General features: G+C 48.0%; 1 protein-coding gene across 1 annotated transcript in view; it reads right to left on the bottom strand.

The window, feature by feature from the left end:
* Positions 1–7,958: 7,958 nt before the first annotated feature.
* Positions 7,959–27,832, bottom strand: part of LOC115091789 — a 285,555-nt gene continuing 265,681 nt past the window's right edge. Inside the window, exon 4 of the mRNA XM_029602012.1 lies at positions 7,959–8,826. Coding sequence (XP_029457872.1) covers positions 8,813–8,826 — 14 coding nt within the window. The 3' untranslated portion in view covers positions 7,959–8,812. The remainder of the gene's footprint in view (positions 8,827–27,832) is intronic.

The following is a 27,832-nucleotide window of genomic DNA, read 5'->3' as shown; positions in this document are numbered from 1 at the left end:
GGATCTTCTTTCCCTTGCTTCATATCTTCCCATATCACTACTTAATTGTGATCTCAAGATATTGGCCAAGATACTGGCTAATAGGCTTAGTATTTTGCTTCCGTCTCTTATCTCAGAGCACCAAGTGGGCTTCGTTAAGAACCGCTCAGCCTGCACTCACCTCATCAAATTGTTACAGCTATGACCTCCTCCTTATCTCAAAAATCTCCGGCATTAGCAATAGGATTTGACTCGGAAAAGCGTTTGACCGGGTGTCCTGGCCTTACTTGTTCTCCGTTTTACAAAGATATGGTTTTTGAAGGTAATTTTTAAAATTATATTCATATGCTCTATACTAGCCCCTATGTCCCATATAGTGGCAAACGGAATGCAAATCAGAAGGGCTGCGTATCAATAGAAGTATGAGACAAGGGTGCCCACTCTTGCCACTTTTATATACATGGCCATCGATCCCCTACTCAGGAAAATAGCAGACTTCTCGGACATCAAAGGTTTTGGAACCGGACTCCATACGTTCAAAATCGCAGCCTTTGCTGATGTCTTAATATATCTTACGGATCCCCAGAAATCGCTAGGGCCCTCTACTAGATAAGAACATAAGAACATAATAGAAATTGCCATGCTGGGACAGACCAAGGGTCCATCAAGCCCAGCATCCTGTTTCCAACAGAGGCCAAAAACCAGGCCACAAGAACTGGCAATTACCCAAGAGGCATATGGCAAATTTGCGGGCCTTCGCATTAATAAAGATAAATCTGAAGCTCTAGATGTGGGAGGAAGAGTGAAACTGATGTGGCAAGGCCCTTTTCCATTGAAATGGGTAGATACTGCCAAGAAATATTTAGGTATAAAAATCTCTTCAGAAGTAATGGATTTTCATAGACTCAATGTTGGTCCTCTGATGCAGGATACAGAACATAAGCTTAAAAAATGCCTTTCTCTTCTGGGCAGAATACAGTTAATTAAAATGATGATTGTGCCAAGGTGGCTATATATATTACAAATGTCACCCATCTGGCTCACCAGAAAGGAATGTAGAGAAGTGAGCGCTCTGTTCAGGAAATTTATTTGGAATGGGCGTAGAGCTCGTATCCCCCTACAAGTTTGATGCATCCGTCAGGAAAGGGAGGTTTAGGTTGCCCAAACCTTCGTAGATACTATCTGGCTTGCCTCCTCTGTCATGTGAGGATCTTCTGGGCGATACGTCTCACTACACACCTCTGAGTTTTTTAAAATCTTGGTGGGGTCAGCAGACCTTAAATCCTTCACTTCAGGTCCCCAGAGCTATGTTACCATCAAGAATTGCAGTCCAGCCCTTGATACAAGCTTGTTGGAAAACATGGGCCTGTCTTTGCACACATGTCAAATTGCCTTCACGGCTTACAGCGCTGTTACCTATTTGTGGCCACCAACTCTTCCCTCCAGCAACCGTCACTTCTATGTTTCACAGATGGAGAATTAAGTGAGTGTTCTGGGTTTATCAATGTTTCTCAAGAGAAAATAGCCGAGTATACTCCTCTGAATTCCAATGGAAATATCTTCTCCCCCAACAGATTACTTTGCATATTTGCAATTGCTGAATTTTTATAATTCACGAAGGCAATCTATATAAGTCACTCCCCTATTTTGGGCCATCCATGACATAGTGCTGTACATAGGTACAAAAAACCCACTATAGCTGCATATGGGTAAAACTCTGTACTCCAATATTGTAGTTGATATTACAACTAATAGTTGGATGCAATGGACCAAATGGTTGGAGTTCACGTTGAACAAACAAGATATCTATCTTGCTTTGAGAATGTAATGAGTGGTTGGAGAATGTACTATATAGGAGTTACAGTTCAAATTTTTAAGACAATATTACATGGCGACCGACAGAAGCATTTATGGCCCGCATAGCTGATTCCCCCACAATGCCTTAAATGCAAACAAGAAGTAGGCTCATATACGCATAACTTTTGGTCCTGTGTAGAAATTAAGACATTTTGGCAGCAACTTATAGGTACCTGTAACCAACTATTGTCTATGTACCTGCCAGTTGATCCTACAATTTGGCTATTTGGACTAGATAACTATGGTTTAGATAAATATGGTTTAAAATTCATACAAAAAGCAAGTTTAACAGGAAAAAAAACTATTCTGGCTTGTTGGGTTTCGGCGGAACTACCTCAGCATGACCAATGGTTCAGACTATTGATTAAACTGTTCACATTGGAATATACTTGTGGTCAAGGTGCCTCCAACACACGAAGGATGGCTCTGGAAAAAACCTGGAAACCTCTAGAAGACTATTTGAACCCTTCAATAGCTTCAACAGCTAATTAATCAATTCATACATTACCTATGACCAATGGCTTTTAGCTTTCAATATGACACACATAGGAATAGAGGGGGGAAGGGGGGGACAGGGGAAGGGAGGTGGGTAGCTCTATTAGCTATTCGCTATATTGGTTTTACTGGTCCCATGGGTTCTATTGTTCTATTGGTTCTATTGCTTCTATGGGTATTTTTGGGTACCATGAGACTCAGCGGTATATCTGCTTTAGAGTATCGATGTTTAAGATTTATGTAAGATATATGAAGTTACTGTTAATGTTTCTTCCCTAATTGTATGATACCCAGGAATCATTGTATACATATATGATGTATGTGATAAATACCAATAAATATAATTTACAAAAAAAAAATACAGCCATGGAGATGGGTTGAGATGTGACTTGGGGAAGTTGATAACGAATCCCAGAGTCTGTAAGGTATGGACTGTCAAGGTTAGAGCATTCATGGCCCTGGAGCGTGAATCGCTCCGGATCACCCAGTTGTCCAGGTATGGAAAGTCGTGGACCGAGCAACGCCTGAGGTAGGCAGCCAACACCGCCAAGCATTTCGTGAAGATGTGTGGGGCGGATGCCAGCCCAAAGGGCAGCACTTTGTACTGAAAAGGTGCTGCCCCACCAGAAAGCGGAGGTACTTCCTGTGGCTGGGGACAATTGCAATAATGGGGTAAGCCTCCTTTAAGTCGAGAGAGCAGAGCCAGTCTCCTCTTCAGAGGAGTGGGACCCGTGTGACAGAGAGACCATCTTGAATTTTTCTCTTACAAGAAAACAGCTTAACGCCCTGAGGTCGAGAATGGGGCGCAAGCCACCATTCCTTTTCGGAATCAGGAAGTACCTCGAGTAGAAGCCGTGACCCCACTGCTTGCGGGGAACCGGTTTTACTGCATCCGCCACTAGAAGGGCAGAAAGTTCCAATTGGAGGACGACCTGATGGGCGGACGAATCCCACGATGGTCATGGGGGAGCAGTCTCTGGGAGCCTGCTGAAGTTCAGGCAGTAGCCCTGGCAGATAATGGAGAGGACCCAACTGTCCGAAGTGATCGCTTTCCAACGGCGGACGAAGCAAAGGAGCCTGCCACCGACTGGGGGATTGGCCGTCATGGGAACCGGCATTTCACTCGTGCCCCCTCACCACCAGTAAAAAGCCAGTGGATGGGGCCTGCTGGGAGGCTGGTTGGGCCCTTGGTACTCACTGCTGCCAGTCACGGCCCCTAGGGCTGGACCAAGGTGGCCAAGGATGGCCAGCTGGAGGGAAGTATTTCCTTGGCCAGTAGAAGGGCTTGCAAGAGCCCGGCCTGGAGTACTTCGTGGCGGTGGAAGGGCCTTCAGAGGGGCTGGTGAAGAGCTGCCGAAGAGTATCATGCTGATCCTTCAGCTGTGGCATGACCTCTTTCACCTTGTCCCCAAACAGGTTCTCTCCTGTACAGGAGAGGTCCGCAAGCCTGTCCTGAACCTCCGGTCAGAGATTGGAGGCTCGGAGCCAAGCCAGCCGTCTGGCGCCAACGCCCCGGCATTTAGGCAGGCTGCGGTTTCAAAGACATTCTACCTGCCTCAAGACTCAGCATGGAAATGGCCATAAGGGACTCCTGCTGTTGCTGGGGAAGGCCCTCTGCAAACTCTTGGACCTGTTTCCATAAACTGCGGTCGTATTGTGTCATATACAGCTGGTAGGCCGCAATACGGGCCACCAGCATAGCCCCTTGGAACATCTTTCTCCCAATGCCAGCAAGCTCCCAGTGTTTATGCCCCTGAGAGGCAGAAGAATGTGTCTGGGAGCGTCTGGCCTTTTTTAATGCAGACTCCACCATCGCATACTGGTGGGGTAGGTGACGCCATTCAAAGCCCATGGCCTGTTGAACCAGATAAGTCGCATCAGCCTTCCGGTTCACTGGGGCAATCGACACTGGGTGTTCCCACATGCAGAGGAGGAGCTCCTTAAAGATGTGTCCGGCACCGCTACGATCTCTTTTGGGGCATCGATGAACTGGAGGACCTCCAGCATCTTATGATGAGTATCCTCCTCCAAAAGGAGCTGGAAGAGGATGGCTTCAGCCATGGCCTTTACAAAGCTGGTGAATGACAGGTCCTTGGGCGGGGAGCAATGTCACTTCTCCGGAGGGGAAGGCTCCGAGAGGGGGTTGTCGAACTCGGATGATGTGTGAGAGGAGTCATCGTGCCACGGGTCATAGGGGCCCTCCTCCTCGTTAGGGTCCGGACGCCGAGGGCAGGGACTGAGAGGGGCGCTAGGCGCTGGTGGGGTAGGTGACGCCATTCAAAGCCCATGGCCTGTTGAACCAGATAAGTCGCATCAGCGTTCCGGTTCACTGGGGCAATTGACACTGGGTGTTCCCACATGCAGAGGAGGAGCTCCTTAAAGATGTGTCCGGCACCGCTATGATCTCTTTTGGGGCATCGATGAACTGGAAGACCTCCAGCATCTTATGATGGGTATCCTCCTCCAAAAGGAGCTGGAAGAGGATGGCTTCAGCCATGGCCTTTACAAAGCTGGTGAATGACAGGTCCTTGGGCGGGGAGCAATGTCACTTCTCCGGAGGGGAAGGCTCCGAGAGGGGGTTGTCGAACTCGGATGATGTGTCAGAGGAGTCATCGTGCCACGGGTCATAGGGGCCCTCCTCCTCGTTAGGGTCCGGACGCCGAGGGCAGGGACTGAGAGGGGTGCTAGGCCTGGGCCCCAAAGGCACCGAGGGCCGTGGGGGCACTGATGGCATCGATGGGCCCTCAGGCATCAAGGGGGGCATTGGCTGTAGTACGCCAGGGGGGACCGGCAGTGGCCCAGGTAACTGTGGGCATGGGCACCCGGTCCCAGCGGCCTCATCCTCCTCAGAGGATCTGGGAATCGGAATCGCTCCGGTGGAGGGCATCAGTGGCTGAGAAGGCAGGGCGCCAAGAAGGACATCCAGACGCTCCAGCAAGGGCACGAGCAGTGGTATGGGGGCTGGTGGCACACCGGCAGCTCAATGCTCTGAAGTGTTTTGAGCATCGCCAATTGCACCCTGCAGTCCAACTCCTCCTGGAAGTCATGTAGTAAGGACTGATGGAGGGGGACAAGGCGTTGCCGGCACACCCTTGGAGGAATCATGAAGGGGCGCAGCGCCCAGCACCGTTGCCGGTGGGTAATACTTCGGGCTACCTGGGGCACTGGAGGATGGGGCCACCGGTGGCCGGTGCTGCTTCAATGGTGGCTTGGCTGCTGACACTCCAGAACCGGAACCGTGTTGGGACGGTGAAAGGTGTTGATGCTTCCTGGGTTTCCGGCGCTCGGCCCGGTCTTTCCCAGGTGCCGAGGATGATGACAACCCCGAGGTTAGGGGGAGGGGAGAGACCGAGGATCGATCTCCCTCTCTGCGATCCATAGGGGTACTGGAGAGAGGGACTGCCAGGGGAAGGGACGGGGATGGATCCCCGCGGTCCTTAGGTGTGGAAGATATCGATACCGAAGTGGAGGGTTTTGGAGAGCCAAAAAGCTTCTCCATTTTATCCAGGCGAGCAAGACGCCCTTTGGGGGTCATTTGGTCGCACAAATGACACCCTCTGACATCGTGCGAGACCCCCAGGCAGAGGATACACACCTCATGCAGATCCATGATGGATATGGTCCGCGGGCACTGGGGGCACCATCGAAAACCCGATGATGCCATTGAAAAAGAGGCCGGTGCATGGTCGATGACCAACGGAGACCCAGAAGCGGGAGTCGGGAATCGACCGCAAATAGCGATGGCAAAAGCCAAGGGTACCTACCGGAGGAACCAAACGTGAAGGGGGACCTGATGCGGAAAAAACCCCAAAAATATTAGCAAAAACGCTTTCAAGGGTTTGGAACTCCACAACTGCGAGGCTACTGAAGGCGGACCTTGCGTGGACGCGAGGATAGCAGGAGGCTGGGCATGCTCAGTCTGCCAGTCAAAGTTTTCCATGCCGGGCTCCATCTGATGATGTCACCCACATGTCAGGACTACCATCCTGCTTGTCGTAGGAGAACCCAGAGACCTTACATTGGCCAAGAACAAAGACTGTAAAGTCCTTTTATAGGGCAGTGAGGGATGACGTCATCAGAGGGTGCTGTGGCCTTTCCCACCGCGGGCCCTGTAAATCTTGACCAAAAGGTGCGTGCACCTAGGAAACGCCAAGGAGTGTTGGAGTTGGTGGCATTCAGGCGGCGTCGGGAACAGCGGTGCTTCAGTTGTGCAGGACAGCATCAGTGGCATCTCCAGTTGCGAATAGCGGCGGCACAGGCAACGCTGGGAGCAGAGCTGGCATCCGGTCAGCAGTGGTAAGTAAAGTTGCTCATGGTACCCTACTGATAGCGGTAAATCTAACACTCCTAAGTTTATAAGTCCTCTGGGGACAGGAAAATTGCTATACATGAATGCAACCCCCCTCAAACTACTAATAAAAAAGCATGAGCTAAATAAATAAAAAAATAAATGACTTATTTGCAGACATATGTATAACAATTTTCTCTAAGTTTCTGTACTTTAATCAAGAGGAAAACAAAACCATGATATGGGATTCATTTTCCTTATAAATTAACAACTATTTATCTCCTAACACATTTTATCAGATTTGAGATACTATACTGACATGACAATTTTTCTATTTTGTTAAGTACTTTTGAGCCTTAAGTTTTTCATTCCATCAGAAAATCTTGGCTCTATTTAATAAATAATTTTTGTTTTATTTTGTATGTATTCCCACAATACTTTATTAGGTTTTCATTACATTGATATCTTAATGTTCTAGCAAAATTAAAGCATATAGATTTCTCTGCAACTTACCTTAAGAAATTATTAAAATACACTAAAAGAGGGAGATAGGTAATACAAGTGAAGCAAACTTAAGGTCAAATTCAAAGTGGAAGCAGTTATGAACATTTCAAGAGAAATTTTTATAAAGTTGGCTATTAATTTCCTTTACAAATATATTTGTCATAATTTTGAAATATCGGGTAGATATAAGAATGATTTAGTACTAGTCTTGAAATATCCCAAACATACAATTTATCTTCCTCAGAGCACATTGTTTTCTAGACAATTTATTACTATCAACATTTAAAAAGCTGCTTTGATTCCTAGCATCCAGGAGTAATGGATAGCATACTGAAGAACTGTGTGATCAAAGTAATAGGAAAATATCAAACACCATATACATGTATCCCTTTTTGTTTTTATTAACATTAATAAACATTACAGTACAGTAACAGCATTCAAAATATTGATGATTCCTCTAACAGAAGATATTCATTAATGAACTAAAAAAAATTGTTAAATGTTGAAAATAATACATTCTACTTAGTCTAACAATACTACAACAAGCATTTGGATATTAGCCAACAATAAATATCAAGCCACACAAAATTCCTTAAAAGCATCATATGTCCAAATTGGATCATCAGACTGGTTAATCTAGAGATTGTTTAAAAGTTAACCTTTGGTAATGCTGGGTAGGAGCTTTTAAGTTTCATATAAAAGACAAAACAAAGTAAAAAATATAGCTATTATAAACTGCTTAATTTGTAGTTTGTGTTACACCATTAAAATTACATTACTACATACAACTTTCATGCAACTAATCTAACAAACATCTTATGAGACAAAAAAAATCTGCAAAAGCTGTTTATTAAGATATAAATAAAACAAAATAACTGTTTATTTCTTGATAGGCACTAATGTGCATTAATACACTTTTACATAAAGCTGAGCATAGTACTTAAACATTTTAAATTACACAATGTAAAAAAGTGATTTAAAAAACCCACTTAGGAAAAATACTAAAAAATATTCAAACCTATCCTTATCATAAATAAGTTTCTTGGTACAAATGTGACTAGAGAAAACAGTATTCTTACTTAAAGAAATTAGCTGCTGTTATATGCATATTAAAAAAAACCAATTTTTATACAATAGGGTACCTTGTGTTTAAACAATACCAATTATAAAAGCTATTTCAAACAAAAAAATAATTCAATTTGAACAGTTTAGTTTTGAACAGTCTGAAGTTAACTTCTGCTTGTTTTATAAACCTTGCTTTTATTACATATTTTCGTGCATCTTAGTACATAAAGTTCCCCAATACCACAGAACCCAAGAGTTAAAAGTAAGCTTTTTTTTAACTTCTGTTTTGTTTTTTTTAAATAAGTATCAATTGCATTCTTCCTATCTAGTTGGTACATAGGCATTTCTAGTATACATATTCCTTTTGTGGTTACACTTTGGTTATTGCATAGAAAAAGTGATTTCACTGTCAACAGAACAAAATTAATGTAATTTACTCATGGTTGTTACATTAAAAATTCTATGCAGTATCAAGAATATGTAGGATCACATCTATTCAAGCAATTAAAATATTACAAATTATTCTACGAAAAAAAAAGGAATATATAAAAAGAACTCCAGAAACACAACTTGATCCTTTGTATTTCTGTAGCCATGGAGATGTTTTCAGTGGCCAGAGCAAATTTACTGCCAGGAACCTGAAAAGATAAAAAATTTAAAATTTAAGATAACTGTTTAAATCTGGATGCTTCAGTTTGATATGCACACTGCTACTTACTGCTGCTAATCATGTCTAAAGCTACTTGATATACACAGGGCTGCACAAAAACCTACAGTATATGAGACTACCTTCTCGATAGAGCTTACAATCTAATCATGAAAACCATACAGGTCAAGAGAGACTTTGGGAATTTCATTTATTAAGAAAATTGTTAAAATCAATAAGGCAAATAGGAAAAAATGGAGAGATTACTTACCTGATAATCTCGTTTTCCTTAGTGTAGGCAGATGGACTCATTACAAATGGGTATAGTGTGCTCGTGCTAGCAGTTGGAGACGGATCTGACGTCAGCACGTGGTACATATACCCCTGCAGGAAGTGCAGCAACTCAGTAATCTTCCTTGCAAAAGCTTCATGGATATATGTGTGACTGACCGATTGATTAACCAAACATGATTAACCTGATCGATTGATAGTAGCTGGAGACCGTCAGTGTTCTCAACCGGAAGGCGTCGACACCCGGCAGGATGGATGCCCTCTGTAAGAAAACATGGCTTACCTTGAACCGGTGAAACCCCATGTATATCGGCAGCTGGGCGGGATGCTGAGTCCATCTGCCTACACTAAGGAAAACGAGATTATCAGGTAAGTAATCTCTCCATTTCCTAGTGTGTAGCAGATGGACTCATTACAAATGGGATGTACAAAAGCTACTCCCGGACTGGGTGGAAGGCTGCCCGAGGTCCGTTTAGGATTGCCCTTGCAAATGCTGTATCCTCCCTGGCTTGGACGTCCAGACGGTAGAATCTGGAAAAAGTATGGAGGGAGGACCACGTTGCCGCTTTACATATCTCTGTAGGCGACAGCATCCTAGTTTCTGCCCAGGAGGCCGCTTGGGCTCTGGTAGAATGAGCCTTGATAACTTCTTTGATCCAGCGAGCAATAGTCGCCCGTGAGGCCCCTTCTCCTTGCCTCTTCCCGCTGTGAAGGATGAACAGGTGGTCCGTCTTTCGTACTGCTTCTGACATTTTCAGGTATCTGGACAGCAGCATGCCGATGTCGAGATGGCGCAGTATTCGACCTTCTTCCGACTTCTTCAAACCTTCCGTGGTTGGCAAGGATATGGTTTGGTTGAGGTAGAAGTGTGAGACTACTTTGGGTAAGAAGGAGAGAACTGTGCGAAGATGGATAGCCCCTGGAGTGATTCTGAGAAACGGATCGCGGCAGGACAGCGCTTGTAGCTCTGAGATGCGGCATGCTGAGCATACGGCCAGCAAGAACACCATCTTCAAGGTTAATAAACGGAGGGACAGGCCCCGGAGGGGTCTGAAGGCGGGTCCCGCTAGGAATTCCAAGACTAGGTTGAGGTTCCACAGGGGCACTGGCCACTTCAGTGGCGGGCGAATGTGTTTGACTCCTTTCAGGAAAACGTGAACACTGGGTGCTGGCAATGCTGTTGCCGGCACTCCTGGGGCCGTAGCAGGACAAGCGCCACCTGAACCTTGATAGAACTGAGGGACAGACCCTTCTGAAGTCCATCTTGCAGGAAATCCAGAATGAGGGGATTTTAAGCGGCATGCGGATTTGCTGCGAGTTTCGCACCACGCTTCAAATACTCTCCATATCCTTATATAAGTTATGATGTGGAGAACTTGCGTTCTTGGAGGAGTGTGTCTATCACCGGAACCGAGTATCCCCTTTTCTTCAGTCTAGCCCTCTCAAAGAGAGAACTGAGCTGGATTCTCGTGGAGAATGGACCCTGTCGTAGCGGTCCCTGTGAGGGGCAGGGGTAGAGATCCCCTGCCAGTGTCTTCTCATGTCTGCGTACCAGGATCTCCTTGGCCATCCGGGGCCACCAGAAGAAACTAGGCCTCTATGCCGCTGATCTTGTGTATAATGGCACCCAGCAGGGGCCATGGGGGAAAGGCATATAGCAGGATCCCCGGAGGCCATGGCTGCAACCAGGGCGTTGATCCCTGGGATAGAGGATCCCGCCTGCGACTGAAGTATCTGGGTACTTGAGCGTTGGACCTGTCCGCTAGTAGGTCCATGCCCGGGGTCCCCACTGATCCACAATCATCTGGAAGGCCGTGGGTGACAGCTGCCATTCCCCCAGGTTTAGGCTTTCTCTGCTGAGGAAGTCTGCTCTGCTTGTCCTTCCCGGCAATGTGGACGGCGGAGATGTCCTGGAGATTTGCTTCTGCCCAAGCCATCAGGGGGGCTATTTCTAAGGATACCTGTTGGCTTCTGGTTCCGCCCTGTCGGTTGATGTATGCCCCCGTGGTGGTGTTGTCCGACATCACTCTGACTGCTCTGTTTCGAAGTCTGTGGGCAAATCGCAGGCAGGCTAGCCTGACTGCCCGTGCCTCTAGTCGGTTGATGTTCCACCCCGACTCTTCTCTGTTCCACCGCCCCTGGGCGGTTAGCTCTTCACAGTGTGCTCCCCAGCCGTTCAGGCTGGCATCTGTAGTGAGCAGGGTCCAGGTTGGGGAGGACATCCTTGACCCCCGGCTCATGTGGCCGGGCTGCAGCCACCACCGTAACTGATTCCGTACTCTGGCCGGTAGAGGTAGATGCACGGTGTAGTTCTGTAATCGTGGGCGCCACCGAGATAGGAGGGCGCGCTGTAACGGTCTCATATGAGCCCGGGCCCATGGTATCACTTCCAGAGTGGAGGCCATTAGGCCGAGGACCTGTAGGTAATCCCAAGCCGTGGGCCAGGTGGTGCTCAGCAGATTCTGCAAGCGATCCCGGAGTTTTGATTTCCTCTTGGAGGTCAGGCTGATCTTGTCTTCCTGGGTGTCGAATCGGACTCCTAGGTATTCCAGTGACTGCGAAGGCTGTAGGGAACTCTTGTTTATGTTGACTACCCATCCTAGGCTTTCCAGAAGAGATATAACTCTGTTGGTTGCCCGGTGGCTCTCCTCCGGTGACTTTGCCCTGATCAGCCAATCGTCTAGGTAGGGATGGACGAGAATGCCTTCCTTCCTGAGTGACGCCGCCACCACTACTATTACCTTGGTAAAGGTCCGTGGCACGGTGGCTAACCCGAAGGGTAGAGCCCGGAACTGAAAATGCTGATCCAGGACTTTGAAGCGTAGGTAACGCTGGTGATCCCGATGAATTGGGATATGCAATTAGGCCTCTGAGAGATCCAGGGATGTGAGATACTCCCCTGGCTGTATTACACTTCGGACTGACCGCAGAGTTTCCATGCGAAATCCTGGAACCCGTAAGTGCCGGTTGACTGACTTTAGGTCCAGGATGGGTCTGAAAGTGCCCCCTTTCTTGGGGACAATGAAATAAATGGAGTAATGCCCAGAATTTATGTCCCATGCAGGCACTGGGATTATGGCTTTTAGGGACAGGAGCCTCTCCAAGGTAGCTGATAACGCCGCCCTCTTCAGGGGCGACAAGGCGATTCCACAAACTTGTCCGGAGGGAGATGAAGGAAGTCCAGGTAATACCCTTCCCGGACAATGGCGAGGACCCACTGGTCTGAAGTAATCTCGACCCACCTGCGGTAAAATAGGGTTAGCCTGCCCCCTATGGCTTCTTCCCCCAGATGGGTTGGCTGATTCTCATTGTGGGGTGTGGCGGGGACCCGACCCCGAGCCGGTTCCCCTCTTGTTATGCCTGGTCCGAAAGGACTGGTTCCTGGTCTGAGAACGAGGTGCTTGGTAGCGAGCCCTGTAAGGGTTGAAGCGTTGAGAGCTTCTACCTCTGGATGGTCTAGGAAAAGGGCGCTGGTTCCTCCTTGACCTGTCTTCTGGTAGACGGGGTAATGGAGATGCGCCCCATTTATTAGCCAATTTCTCGAGGTCGCTGCCGAACAGGAGGGATCCCTTAAAGGGCATTCTTGTAAGGCGAGTCTTGGAGGAGGAGTCGGCTGACCAATTTCGTAGCCAGAGTTGTCTTCTGGCTGCCACTGAGGATGACACTCCCTTGGCTGCTGTACGGACTAGGTCGGAGGCGACGTCAGTGAGGAACGAGAGGGCTGATTCCATTTCTTCTCCTGGGGTGTTGTTCCTGGCTTGTGATAAGCAGGAGCGCGTCACCACGGTGCAGCAGGTCGCAATTCGTAGCTGCCACCTCAAAGGCTTGTTTCAGAATGGCGTCCATGCGCCGGTCATGTGCATCCTTGAGGGCCGCCCCTCCTTCCACCGGAATGGTGGTGCGCTTCACAATTGCGGCTAACTATGGCGTCTACCATCGGGCACGCAGCAGCTCCTTGGTTGCCGGTTCTAGGGGGTACATGCTAGACAAAGCCCGACCCCCTTTGAATGAAGCCTCTGGCGCATTCCACTCCAGATCGATTAACTGCTGTGCTGCTTGTAGGAGGGGGAAATGGTGAGCCGTTGGATGCAGGCCCTCTAGCAGGGGGTTCATTCTAGGTTCCCCTGGGGTGCCTGGGCCTGGGATAGCCAGCTCCGACAGGCATTGAGAGACCAGGTCTGGAAGATCCTCCTTAGGAAGAAGCGTCTCATGGTTCGATATGGTTCTATCCCCGAGGGGAGTTCTCCCTCCTCGGGGGACTCGCCATCTTCCTCAGAGTAATCCGAGCCCCCATAAATGGGGTTTCCGGGTGGCGGGGGGCCATGCGTAGGTCTTGAGGGTCCCGGGGCAGGGTCATCCGGTACGTATGGGTCCGGTCGGGGATCAGACTGCATCTTAACGAAGGCATGAATCCCCTTGAATAATTCCACCCAGGAGAGGAAAGCAGGTTCTAGCTTGTAGGGGCACCAGGTCCGTGGGGTTCCCTGGCTGCTCACCACGGCCTGCTAGGTTCGGGGTGTTCCCTGAGGAACTGGCAGTCAAACTGGGCTGAGACTGGCCCTGGCCTGGAACTCCCAGGGCCTCCTCACATTGGGCACATAGGGAGTCTGCTTCCTCGCTCTGTGTGGCTCTGAGGTGGCATTCTGAGCAGAGGCCTAGAGCTCTTATGCTTGATTCTGGAGGTGCCGGCTCTGCAGACGCATGGGCTCTCATACGCTCCATCGCGTCTGTTATCCGCACACTCTGGTGTGCTCTCAGCCCTTTCAATGTGCTCCTATCAATGAGCGCTTATGAATGTGCGCCTATCAACTTGCACCTATGAACGTGCGCCCATGAACGTGCGCCCATGAACGTGCGCCCATCAACGTGCGCCCATGAACGTGCGCCCATCAACATGCGCCTATGGTCGTGCGCCTATGGTCGTGCGCCTATGAACATGCGCGTATCAGCGTGTGCCTCTCTCAATGTGCACCTAAGCAATGGGCGCCCCAATCTTTCCGGGCGCCTAACATACACGCCCGTCGCCCCTGCGTTAGAAATGAGGCAGCGAACCAGGGCTGGCGACGGCGAGCAGGCAGGCAAAATGGCAACCTCCTTGGCGGGCTGCCACGTAGACAGACCTGCTAATCCTCGCTCTCCGGAGACCCGTAAAGTAAAGATGTACACCTTACCTGATCTTTGGCGCTTCCAGGCTGTGACCGGGCGGTCTCCGGCTGCGGGGGAGAGGGTAAGTACCGTCACCGCTGCGCTCGAGGAAATGCCACCCACTGCCTCTAAGCCGCCGCCCGAACTCGTCTCGCTCGGGGGCTAAGTCCTCACCGGGACCGAGGCCTGCCTCTATGCCGCGCCCGAGCCCTTCTCACTCGGGGCTAGGTCCCTGCCGCGAAACCGGGCCATCGGACCGAGGCGCTCACCTCCGAGGGACCAGGAAATCACCTCGGGAAATCAACTGGGGGAGGGACCCGAGGGTATCACCGCAGGAGTGCGGGGCTCGTCTTCAGGATTTCTTTTAAGAATTTAGTCGTTATAATTTGGAAGAATGCTCAGCGAGCGTATGGGAGCTCCAAACTGCTTTGGAGACGGAAATTACTGAGTTTGCTGCACTTCCTGCAGGGGTATATGTACCACGTGCTGACGTCAGATCCGTCTCCAACTGCTAGCACGAGCACACTATACCCATTTGTAATGAGTCCATCTGCTACACGCTAGGAAAATATTTTTTGTACCCATCGCATAATTAAACTCTGGAATTCGTTGCTGGAGGATATGGTGAAAGCTGTTAGTGTAGCTGGGTTTAAAATAGGTTTAGACAAGTTCCTGGAAGAAAAGTCTATAAACCATTATTAAAGTGGACTTGGGGAAATCCACTGTTTATCCCTAGGATAAGATTCATAGAATCTATTTACCTTTTAAGATTCTGCCAAGTACTTGTGACCTGGATTGGCTACTGTTGGAAAAGGATACTGGGCTTGATGGATTTTTGGTCTGATCAAGTATGGAAAATCATTTCTCACAGGACAAGCAGGATGCAGTGGCGTAGCCACGGGTGGGCCTGAGTGGGCAACTGCCCACCCAATTTAGACCCAGGCCCACCCAACTGACACCAGAACTGCAAGGCTGTCGCGGGATCCCATCCCCGCGACAGTGAAGAGGAGAACCCATGCTTGGCACGCCATCACGGCACACGTGGGGAAGCGGTCCTACAACCATATGCCGACCGATCTTCCTGTTTGCGGGGGGGAGCGGAAGCGCCGTGCACAGCTTCCACTTCCTCCCCCCAAAGCAGGAAGATCAGCTGGCCTCTCCTGCTATCTTCGGGCCGTATGGCCGACCGATCTTCTGTTTGGGGGGGGGGGGGGGGGAGGAGAGCGGAAGCGCCGCGCAGTTTCTGCTTCCTCCCCCCAGAGCAGGAAGATCAGCTGCCTCTCCTGCTGCCACTGGCCTCCTGCGTACAGCCGACCGATCTTCCGGGGGGGGGGGGGGGGGGGGGGGGAAGAAGAGCGGAAGCGCCGCGCACAGCTTCCGCTCCCCCCCCCCAAGCAGGAAGATCGGTCGGCCGTATGGCTCGAAGATAGCAGGAGGCCAGTGGCAGCAGGAGAGGCCAGCTGATCTTCCTGCTCTGGGGGGGAGGAAGCGGAAGCTGTGCGCGGCGCTTCCGCTCTCCTCCTCCCCCCCCCCCCAAACAGGAAGATCGGTCGGCCATACGGCCCGAAGATAGCAGGAGGCCAGTGGCAGCAGGAGAGGCCAGCTGATCTTCCTGCTCTGGGGGGAGGAAGCGGAAACTGTGCACAGGCTTGAATGTGTATGTGAGGATGAGAATGGGAGCCTTGTGTGTGTGTGGGTGAAAATCGGACCCTGGGTGTGTATGGGAGTGAGAATGGAGTCTTGAATGTGTGTGGGTGATAATGGAAGCTTGAATATGTGGGTGAGGATGGAAGCTTGAATATGTGGGTGAGGATGGAAGCTTGAATGTGTGTATATATGGGTGAGGATGGAAGCTTGAATGTGTGTATATATGGGTGAGAATGGGAGCCTGGGTTTGTGTGTGTGGGTGAGAATGGAAGCTTGAATATGTGGGTGAGAATGGAAGCTTGAATATGTGGGTGAGGATGGAAGCTTGAATGTGTGTATCTATGGGTGAGGATGGAAGCTTGAATGTGTGTATATATGGGTGAGAATGGGAGCCTGGGTTTGTGTGTGTGGGTGAGAATGGAAGCTTGAATATGTGGGTAAGAATGGGTGCTTGAAAGTGTGTATGTTGGGTGAGAATGGGACCTTAAATGTGTGTATCTGTGGGTGAGAATGGGAGAATGGGTTTGTGTGTGTGGATGAGAATGGGTGCCTGGATGTGCGTCTGTGTGTGCATAAGAATATAAGCCTGGGGAGGGGTGAGAAAGTGAGAGCTTGTATGTGTGTCTGCAGAGAATGTGAGCTGGGGGGGGGGGGGGGAGCATATGAGAGTGAGAGCCTGAGTGTGTGAGGGAGTCTGTGAGAGAAAGCATTTATGTATATATGTATGTGTGTGTGTGGAAGGGAAGAAGACAGTAGTAGAAAAGACACTGAAGAGGAATTAGGAAATGAGCGACAAGGGAAAAAATGGGAAAGAGAGACCAGGACCAACTGATTAGAAAAATACAAAGATCAGACAACAAAGGTAAAAAAAAATAAATATATATATATATATATAGAGAGAGAGAGAGAGAGAGAGATGTTAGCAATTTAAATATGTCATCTTTGGGAATGTGCATTCTTATATTTTTGTATTTTGCTCTTTCTTAAGTATTCCACTGTTCAGACATTTTAGGTTCTCAGGCTTTCTATTTTGGCTTTATCTACATGTTTCTGTTTCTAATTTATAGTCTCTTATTTCTATATTAGGTAAGGGTCGGTCTCAGTTTTGCCTGTTTGTGACAGAAATGAGTATTTCTAGCATATAGTTTCTCTGTAGTAGTAGTCCAGCCTGTTCTATTATTCCCGTAGGTGATGTATTAATGTTCTAGGGCCTGGTGTAGTATTTGCATTGCTGCTTTTTCATAAGGTTGCTGTTTGAATCCTGAGAGTCAGTGCTGTGATTGTTTGGCAAGGTTCCAGATGCCTCTTTCTTTGCAAGAGTTTGTTACTTCACAAAATAGCAGTGGAGGGTTATTTTTTGCTGAGATTACACCAGAATTTGAATTTTTTTTTCATGTTACTTGTAATGTGAATTTCCCTAGCTTTGCGCTGCACCTGTTCTGATGATTAATTATATTTTATTGTATTTATGAAGATTTCTGGGTTTCTGCAAAGATGGTTCATGAAAGAATACATTAATTTTGTTTTATTATATGATTGGATTTGATTGTTTTCCATACTTGAAATAATTGAAGTAAATTATTTTAAAGTTTCATACATGACACATAATGGCTGTTGCAAACTACTTAGAAAGCCATTCTAGGGTGCAGTATATGGCATTATTTATCAGTAAGAAAACAACTAGTAGACCTGCATGCCTTGTGCCCACCTATGTTAACCTTGTGCCCACCCAAAAAATCAATTCTGGCTACGCCACTGGCAGGATGGTAGTCCTCACATATTGGTGACATCATAGGATGGAGCCCAATCACGGAACACTTTGTCAAAGTTTCTAGAACTTTGACTGGCACCTACTGGGCATGCCCAGCATGGCACTAAACCTGCAGCCAGCAGGGGTCCCCCTTTTTTCCACACAGTACTAGCCACGTTGGTTAAGAAGCTCCGCAGAGATTCCTGACAGGAAGTTTCCTCACGGAATTACTAAAAACTTTCATACCCCACAGGGGTCCCTCCTTCGAATTTTTGATTCCGCGTTACACCGGTAAGTTTCTACCCGTTTTCGGTCGGTTCCCGTCGAGTTTGGCCCTCGCGGCCTACTGGCCGTCGACCATACCGCGGCTAAATTGTTCAAAGGCCATGGCGTCGGGGTTCCGTTGGTGCCCGGACTGTACTCGCACCATGTCCATAACAGACCCACATAAAGTCTGTGTGATGTGTCTCGGGTGCGAGCATGATGTCCTGACTTACACCAAATGTGCCTTAATGACACCAAAAGGTCGGAAGGCCAGAATGGAGAAAATGGAACTTCTCTTCCGTTCTCAAACTCTGACGCCGTCTATTGCATCGACGTCATCTGAACTGGCACCGTCCACTTCGCGCCAGTATCGGCCACCAGCCGGTGACCGTCCGGCATCAACGACTTCTCGGCCTTTGACTACCTCTACTCCCCCTAGGACCGAGAGGATCGTAGAGAGAAACATTGGCATCGACACCGGAAGTCTCAGACCATTGATGAAGGAAAATCATTGTCCGAGCCGCCAACGAAGAAATCCCGTCCAGAAAAGGCACCGATCCTTTCTGCGACCGGATTACTGAAGCATCCCTCACCCGGATGGGTATCGGGAGCCGCAACTCCGCCTTTAATGGTGGTCCCTCTGGCTATGCCTCTGCCTCCTTCTTCTCTTCCGGAGCCAGGGCTGCTTGCTCCAGGTCTCCGTGAAGAACTGGACCGGATGGTTCAGGAGGCCATCGATCAGGCGATGCACAGACTCCAAGGTCCCTCGGTGCCGGTCGCGGAACCAACAATCGATCCCATTCCGGCAGCATTGAGAGCAGCGGTGCCAAAGATGGAAGTGCTCATAGCTGCTTTTCCACTGATGGATCCTGGGTCACCGATGGCTCCGATGCCTTCCCCGTTTACCCTGTAATCGGGAAGGAAACAGCGTTCCGCATTCCTCCATCGGGAGTCCTGCCGATGCCTCAACCATCGATGCCCGCACCGGTGCCCACGATGCCTTCATCGGTGCCTCCAGTACTTCCCTCGTTGCCTTCCGATCCTAGACCAGGACCTTCAGGAATACCATTGTCCCATCTTTCTCAGGTTCCTACAGGGACAGGTGCTGATCCCTATGACACCTGGACTGACAATTCATCTCAAGACACCAATGATTTACCATCGCCACCTTCTCCTACTGAAAGTAGGAAGCGTTCTCCTCCAGAGGACTTTTCCTTCACAAAATTTATGAAGCACATGTCTGAATTGGTTCCCTTCCAATTACAGACTGAGCAAGATGATAGGCATCAAATGATGGAGCTGTTACAATTCCTGGATGCTCCCAAGCAAATAACCTCTATCCCTATTCACCAGGTTCTTTTGGATCTCCTCAAACAGAACTGGGAACACCCTGGTTCTGTTGCTCCAGTCAACAGAAAAGCTGATACCACTTATTTGGTCCAGTCAGCCCCAGGATTCCAGAAACCTCAGCTGGATCACCAACCTGTGGTTTTAGAATCAGCCCAAAAGAGGGCAAAAAGATCAAAACCCCACTCTTCCTTTCCCCCAGGTAAGGAACAGAAATTCCTGGATGCCATTGGCCAGCGTGTCTTCCAGGGATCAATGCTTATCTCCCGGATCGCCTCTTACCAGCTGTATATGACCCAGTTCAACAGCATCTTATTCAAGCAGATACAGGACTTTGCAGAGTCCCTGCCTGAGCAATTCCAGGAACAGCTTCAAGCCCTAGTACACAAGGGCTTCGAGGCAGGGAAGCATGAAATCAGATCCTCTTATGATATCTTCAACACTGCTTCCAGGTTATCTGCAACTGCTATTTCGGCAAGAAGATGGGCCTGGCTTAAGTCGTCGGACTTGCGCCCTGAAGTACAAGACAGATTATCTGATCTGCCCTGCATAGGCGACAATCTGTTTGGCGAACAGATTCAGCGGACGGTGGCAGAACTCAAGGACCATCATGAAACCCTTCGCCAGCTCTCTCTGATGCCCTCTGAGTATTCCTCCAAACAGCCTTTCAGGAAGGATACTAAAAAGTTATTCTTCCAAAAAAGTCCTATCCACCAGTCTAGGACTCATTCCATGAGACCTTTCCAAAAGGCCCAGTCTCGTCAACCGCGGAAACAAAAGCCACAGGTAGCTCCTCAGCCGGGCCCTGCTTCCGGCTTTTGACTCCTGCATAGAGAGCAGCAGCCAGGTCGATTGTGCCATTTCAAAACAGGTGGCACACAATCACCTCAGACCAGTGGGTCCTTGCCATAATCTCTCACAGTTATCACCTGAACTTTCTCTCCATACCACCGGACTCCCCACCTCTACCAACGTGGAGAACATCCGACCACTCACTTCTCCTGGAGCAGGAGGTCTCCCTCCTCCTCCAATCCAAAGCAATAGAGCCAGTGCCCTACTCCCAACAGGGCATAGGTTTCTATTCCTGGTACTTTCTTATCCCCAAAAAATCAGACAGCGTTCGTCCAATTCTGGGCCTACGTGCCCTCAACAAGTACCTCCAATGAGAAAAGTTCAAGATGGTAACCTTAGGTTCCCTCCTTCCTGTTCTGCAAAAAGGAGACTGGCTCTGCTCTCTCGATCTCCAAGACACGTATATGCACATTGCGAAAACTCCATCTCATCGCAGGTTCCTGAGATTTCTGGTAGGCCCCAAGCACTATCAGTACCGAGTGCTACCATTCGGCCTGGCATCTGCACCTCGAGTCTTCACCAAGTGCCTCGTAGTAGTAGCAGCCTTCCTCAGGACTCAAGGTGCTCACATCTACCCCTATCTAGACGATTGGTTGATCAGGGCTCCCACTCAGCAGACTGTCGTCCCTACGTCTTACTTTACACACTCTGACTTCGCTAGGATTTCTCGTCAACTACGCAAAATCCTGCTTAGTCCCATCTCAAACTTTATCATTCATTGGGGCAGACTTGGACACCTTGCAGGCAAAGGCATTTCTGCCTCGACAACGAGCTCTCGCTCTCATCTCTCTCGCACTCCAGCTACAGTCTCAGCACCGCACGACTGCACGCCACTTCCTCATCCTGCTGGGACACATGGCGTCCTCAGTACAGGTTACCCCAATGGCCCGCTTGGCCATGAGAGTCATGCAGTGGACTCTAAGGTCACAATGGACTCAGTCCGTCCAACCTCTATCGACCACTATCCACATCACCGACTCACTTCGTCAGTCTCTAGCCTGGTGGCAAAATCAGATCAATCTCCTCAAGCCCTTCCAGGCTCCAGACCCTCAAATAATTCTCACTTCCCCAATCTCGGCTGGGGAGCCCATGTCGCCAATTTGCAGACACAAGAAACTTGGTCTCCAGAGGAAGCCAAACACCAAATCAATTTCCTGGAGCTTCGAGCAATCAGATATGCTCTCAGGGTATTTCAGGATCACCTTTCCAACCAGGTTATCCTAATTCAGACGGACAACCAGATGGCCATGTGGTACATCAACAAACAGGGAGGGACGGGCTCCTACCTACTGTGTCAGGAGGCTGCGCAGATATGGGCGGAGGCCCTCTCCCATTCGATGTACCTCAGGGCCACCTACTTGCTGGGAGTGGACAATGTGTTGATGGACAAGCTGAGTCGTGCCTTTCAACCACATTTATTTTATTTATTTTTATTTATTTAACATTTCTTTTATACTGATATCCGTTCGCACATCGTATCGGTTCACAGTGAACAAAAAACCATTGGGCAGTGCCCGTACATATAACAGATAACATAATATAATATGATGAACTAGGCAACATATAAATAATTTATGGGAGGAGCCCTTACATATAACAGGCATCAATGGGTAGATGCTATGGAATATAACTATAACTATATACATGATAGTGCAAAGTACAAAATCAGTAGACATAAAGGCGTTCATACCAAGATATCAGTATAACATTCATAGGGGGATTTTATGTAATAGGGGGTGAGATGGAGTAGGCTTGCTGAAAGAGCCAGGTTTTAAGTTTCTTTTTGAAAGTGGGGGTATAGGTCTCTATGCGGATATCATGGGGCAGTGAGTTCCATATGGTGGGGCCGGCAAGAGAAAAGGCTCTGTTAATAGTGGAGGAGAGTTTAAAAGATTTAATAGATTGGGCATGGAGTGTTCCTTGGAGGGCTGGGCGTGTAGGTCTCTTGGAGGTGCGAGGTAAGAGGGGGGGGGGGGGTTAAGCCAGTTGAGGTTGGAATTTACTAGACTCTTATGTATGATCGAGAGTGTTTTATAAAGAATTCGTGACTGTATAGGGAGCCAGTGTAGTTCAATAAGTGTGGGGGTGATGTGATCCATTTGTAAAGATAAGATTTTCTCGTGGAAGGCTTCCGTGAAGCGATCAGGACACGGGAAACTGGCTCCGAAAGGTTAAGTGGCTGAAGAATTAACCTTTCAATATCCAGGCCATCAGAGACAAGGCCTGAAGATTGGGGTGGCCTAGGCACCTGTTGTTCTGAGTGATCAGAAGCAGGTCGTTTCACATGAGTGGTCCTTCAACCCCCACGGTAGCGGACTCAATATTCCAACGTTGGGGTTACCCCCACATAGACCTCTTTGTGTCACCTCAGAACCGCAAAGTAAAGAAGTTTTGCTCTCTCACTCACAGCCAACACTTTCAGCCAAGAGATGCGTTCTCCCTTTCATGAGCAACCGGTCTCCTTTATGCATTCCCTCCACTCCCACTTCTCGAAGACTCTCGTGAAGTTACGTCAGGACAAGGGACGCATGATCTTGATAGTACCTCACTGGTCTCGCCAGGCGTAGTTTCCAATTCTTCAGGACCTCTCCATTCGCAGGCACATTCCCTTGGGAAACGACCTGCTTCTGATCACTCAGAACAACAGGTGCCTAGGCCACCCCAATCTTCAGGCCTTGTCTCTGATGGCCTGGATATTGAAAGGTTAATTCTTCAGCCACTTAACCTTTCGGAGCCAGTTTCCTGTGTCCTGATCACTTCACGGAAGCCTTCCACGAGAAAATCTTATCTTTACAAATGGAACAGGTTTACATCATGGTGTTCTTCTCAATTTCTTGATCCCTTTACCTGTTCCACCACGAAGTTTCTAGACTATCCCTGGCACTTGTCAGAATCAGGTTTAAAAATTCCTCCATCAGAAATCATGTCAGTGCGGTAGCCACCTTCCATAGAGGTGTCGGGGATGTTCCTCTTTTAGTACAACCCCTCGTAACACGTTTCCTGAAGGGCTTGCTTCACCTCAAGCCTCCACTGCGCCCTCCGGCCCATTCTTGGGACCTCAATCTGATTTTGGGTCGGCTCATGAAACCACCATTTGAGCCTTTCCAATCCTCTGATCTTCACTATCTCACATGGAAAGTGATTTTTCTTTTGGCAATCACATCTGCTCGCAGAGTTAGTGAGTTACAGGCCCTAGTTACCTATCCGCCTTACACTAAACTTCTGCAGGACCGGTCAGAACTCTGCACTCACCCTAAGTTCTTACCTAAGGTAGTATCGGAGTTTCACATTAATCAATCATTATACTACCTACCTTCTTTCCCAGGCCCCACTCCAATCGAGGAGAACAGGCTCTGCATACCCTTGACTGTAAATGTGCTCTAGCATTCTATCTAGACCATGCAGCTGCCCACAGGACAAGCACTCAATTGTTTGTCTCTTTCCATTCCATTTCCAATTGGGAAGCCTGTGGGTAAGCAGACTCTCTCCTCATGCTTAACAGACTGCATATCCTTTTGCTATCAGCAAGCAGGCATTCCGCTTCAAGGCCGTGTTAAAGCACACTCTGTGAGGGCCATGGCAACTTCAGTAGCACACCTACACTTCACTTTTTTGAAGGAGTTAATAAACATGTGGATAAAGGTGAACCTGTAGATGTAGTGTACTTGGATTTTCAGAAGGCGTTTGACAGAGTTCCTCATGAGAGGCTTCTAGGAAAAATAAAAAGTCATGGGATAGGTGGCGACGTCCTTTCGTGGATTACAAACTGGCTAAAAGACAGGAAACAGAGAGTAGGATTAAATGGACAAGTTTCTCATTGGAAGGGTGTGGGCAGTGGAGTGCCTCAGGGATCTGTATTGGGACCCTTACTTTTCAATATATTTATAAATGATCTGGAAAGAAATACGACAAGTGAGGTAATCAAGTTTGCAGATGATACAAAATTGTTCAGAGTAGTTAAATCACAAGCAGATTGTGATAAATTGCAGGAAGACCCTGTGAGGCTGGAAAATTGGGCATCAAAATGGCAGATGAAATTTAATGTGGACAAGTGCAAGGTGATACATATAGGGAAAAATAACCCATGTTATAGTTACACAATGTTAGGTTCCATATTAGGTGCTACTACCCAAGAAAGAGATCTAGGCGTCATAGTGGATAACACATTGAAATCGTCGGTTCAGTGTGCTGCGGCAGTCAAAAAAGCAAACAGAATGTTGGGAATTATTAGAAAGGGAATGGTGAATAAAACGGAAAATGTCATAATGCCTCTGTATCGCTCCATGGTGAGACCGCACCTTGAATACTGTGTACAATTCTGGTCGCCGTATCTCAAAAAAAGATATAATTGCGATGGAGAAGGTACAGAGAAGGGTGACCAAAATAATAAAGGGAATGGAACACCTCCCCTATGAGGAAAGACTAAAGAGGTTAGAACTTTTCAGCTTGGAGAAGAGACGGCTGAGGGGGGATATGAGAGAGATGTTTAAAATCATGAGACGTCTAGAACGGGTAGATGTGAATCGGTTTTTTACTCTTTCGGATAATAGAAAGACTAGGGGGCACTCCATGAAGTTAGCATGTGGCACATTTAAAACTAATCGGAGAAAGTTCTTTTTCACTCAACGCACAATTAAACTCTGGAATTTGTTGCCAGAAGATGTGGTTAGTGCAGTTAGTATAGCTGTGTTTAAAAAAGGATTGGATAAGTTCTTGGAGAAGAAGTCCATTACCTGCTATTAATTAAGTTGACTTAGATAATAACCACTGCTATTACTAGCAACGGTAACATGGAATAGACTTAGTTTTTGGGCACTTAACAGGTTCTTATGGCCTGGATTGGCCACTGTTGGAAACAGGATGCTGGGCTTGATGGACCCTTGGTCTGACCCAGTATGGCATGTTCTTATGTTCTTACGCTCTGTGCCGCTTCCTAACATTTGCAGGGCTGCTACCTGGAGTTCTTTCCACACCTTTACAGCCCACTATTGCTTAGACAAGGCCGGAAGACAAGATTCCATCTTCAGCCAATCTGTCTTGCGCAACCTTTTTACAGCTTGACGTACCAACACCCTTCTGCTTGCCCGTTAGGGTTCAGGATGCCCTCTACCAAATTCCACCTCAGTCCTTGTGCCTATTGCACATCTTGGGTACATTTGGTGCATTTCTCGGACATCCTTAGCTCAGTACTCATCCATATGTGAGGACTACCATCCTGCTTGTCCTGTGAGAAAGCAAATGTTACTTACCTGTAATAGGTGTTCTCACAGGACAGCAGGATGTTAGTCCTCACGAAACCCGCCCGCCACCCCGCGGTGTTGGGTTCGTTTTCTTATTTTATTTTTCGGCACTTCCTGTAGCTTTAAACAAGACTGAAGGGGGACCCCTGCTGGCTGCAGGTTTAATGCTATACTGGGCATGCCCAGTAGGTGCCAGTCATAGATCTAGAAACTTTGACAAAGTGTTCCGTGATTGGGCTCCATCCTATGATGTCACCCATATGTGAGGACTAACATACTGCTATCCTGTGAGAACACCTGTTACAGGTAAGCAACATTTGCTATGTTCCTATGTAAGTGGGATAATCAGGGATTAAAATTTAGAAGCAGTTTCAAAAAGTTGTGTTTTTAGACTGGATTTGAATAAGGAAAGATAGGGAACATGATACACCAACTCAGTAAGTCTATTCCAAGCATATGGTGCAGCCAGGTAGAAAGCATGGAGTCGGGAGCTGGCGGTAAAGGAGAAGAGCATAGAGAGGAATGACATGCCTAATGAGGAGGTTGCAGTAGTCTGTGGGAGATGATGAAAGGTTGGATAAGTGTTCTGGCAGTGTGTTCTGAAAGGAAGGGATGGATTGTGGTGATGTTACAGAGATAAAAATTCATATCAAAAAGTGGACAAGACCACACATTCACAGTGCATCACGAAAAGAAAGGTGTGTGGTACAGTTTTAACAGGTCTTCCCAGGAATCAGTGAGCAAAGGGAAACAGAGTTGTTTTAGAAGGTATAGATTGTTTATTGAAGACGCTGAAATTAGGCAAAAATGCCTACATACAAAACATGGGACCATGTCAGGGGACACTATTCCCTTTTCAGTGCTATGTTTCAGAGTAGTTTAGAACCAAAATGGAGGAAAGAGATGAGACGATAATTAGCAGAGCAGTAGGGCCTTAGTGTGCCTATGTCCAATAAAGCCATGACCACAGGCACTGCTACCAAAGAGCGCCATAGTGCTGGTATGTGCCAGTGAGCACAGTGCGGTCGCGGGGCCTCAGTAAGAGAAAAAGAAGCATAGTTGCGGGGCCTTAATAGGTGGAAAAGCAGCACGGCCCCGCCAGCCATACTGCTGATTCTGGCAGGGCTGCATTGCTTTTTCACTTACTAAGGCTCAGCCGACCACTCTTATCAATTTCGGCAGGCCCGCACTGCTTCAGAGGAGGAGGAGTACACCCTGCCCTTCTAGGAGGAGTCCAAGGCTAGAACTGGGTCTGCACCTGTGGCCGGAAGCCGTTCCCTTGGCCACGGGGGCTGAAGAAGAAGACAGCTGCTGCCTGCTGCTTCAAGAAGGGTGTGAGAGAAAACATTTGTGCATATAAGAGTGAAAGAGAGCTATGTGTGTGTGGGACAGAGCGAGCATGCATATATGTGTGTGGGAGAGTAAGAGAGTGAGAGAGCATGTGTGTATGTATGTGAGAAAGAAGAGCATGTGTGTATATGTGTGTGGGAGAGAGAGCATGTGTGTGGGACAGTGAGAGAGCATGTGCGTATGTGTGTGTGGAAGAGGGAGAGAGAGAGAGCATGTGTGTGGGACAATGAGAGAGAGAGCATGTGGGCATGTGTGTATGAGAGCGAGAGAGCATGTGGCCATGTGTGTATGTGTGTGGAAGAGAGAGAACATGTGTGCGTATGAGAGGGATCTCGTGTGCGCACAACCACCCCACTTCCTCTCTGCCTGCTAATTTATGACAATTTCAAGGAATCTGGAAATCAAAAGTTCCCAGGTATGGATAATGGGGGATTTTAAAAAATCTTTATTAGTTTTAACTGTTGGGTATTATTTGATGTGCCTGTTCTGAAATATTTTATTAGTGTTTGGAAAAATTTTATATGAGTTTTTAATTATTGAATGTTATTCTATTCATTATTTTTGAATTATTCTTTTTATTGGTATTGTTTTACTAATGTTATGAGAAATGGTAAAGCTTCTATTTTTCCATTGTTGCAGTGCATACAGAATTTGGCTTGTTGTGGTTTCCAATTTAGTTTTGTCTCTACATTTCCATTTATACTTTATGGTCTCTCTATTCTGTATTTGAGGGTCTATCTGTGTTTTGCATACATGACTGAAGTGAGTTATTCCAATAGGGGTACATTTTAAAAAACAGCGCACGCGCGTACTTTTGTTTGCGCACCAGGCGCAAACAAAAGTATGCCGAATTTTATAAGATACGCGCATATCTTATAAAATCCAGGGTTGGCGCGCGCAAGGGGGTGCACATTTGTGCAACTTGCGCGCACCGAGCCCTGCGTGCGCTGCCCGTTCCCTTCCCCTACCTAACCTCCCCTACCATTATCGCACAAGTTACGCCTGCTCGAAGCAGGCGTAACTCGCGCGCGCCAATGGCCCTCTGCTGCCCCATCACCCGACCCGGGGGCTGGTCCGGAGGCCTCGATCACGCCCTCCGGAACTCCCCTGGG

This window comes from Rhinatrema bivittatum, chromosome 1 (assembly GCF_901001135.1).
Source record: "Rhinatrema bivittatum chromosome 1, aRhiBiv1.1, whole genome shotgun sequence".
NCBI lineage: Eukaryota > Metazoa > Chordata > Amphibia > Gymnophiona > Rhinatrematidae > Rhinatrema > Rhinatrema bivittatum.
The sequence above is the reverse complement of the archived record's forward strand: the minus strand, read 5'-3'. Positions and strand labels throughout refer to the sequence as shown.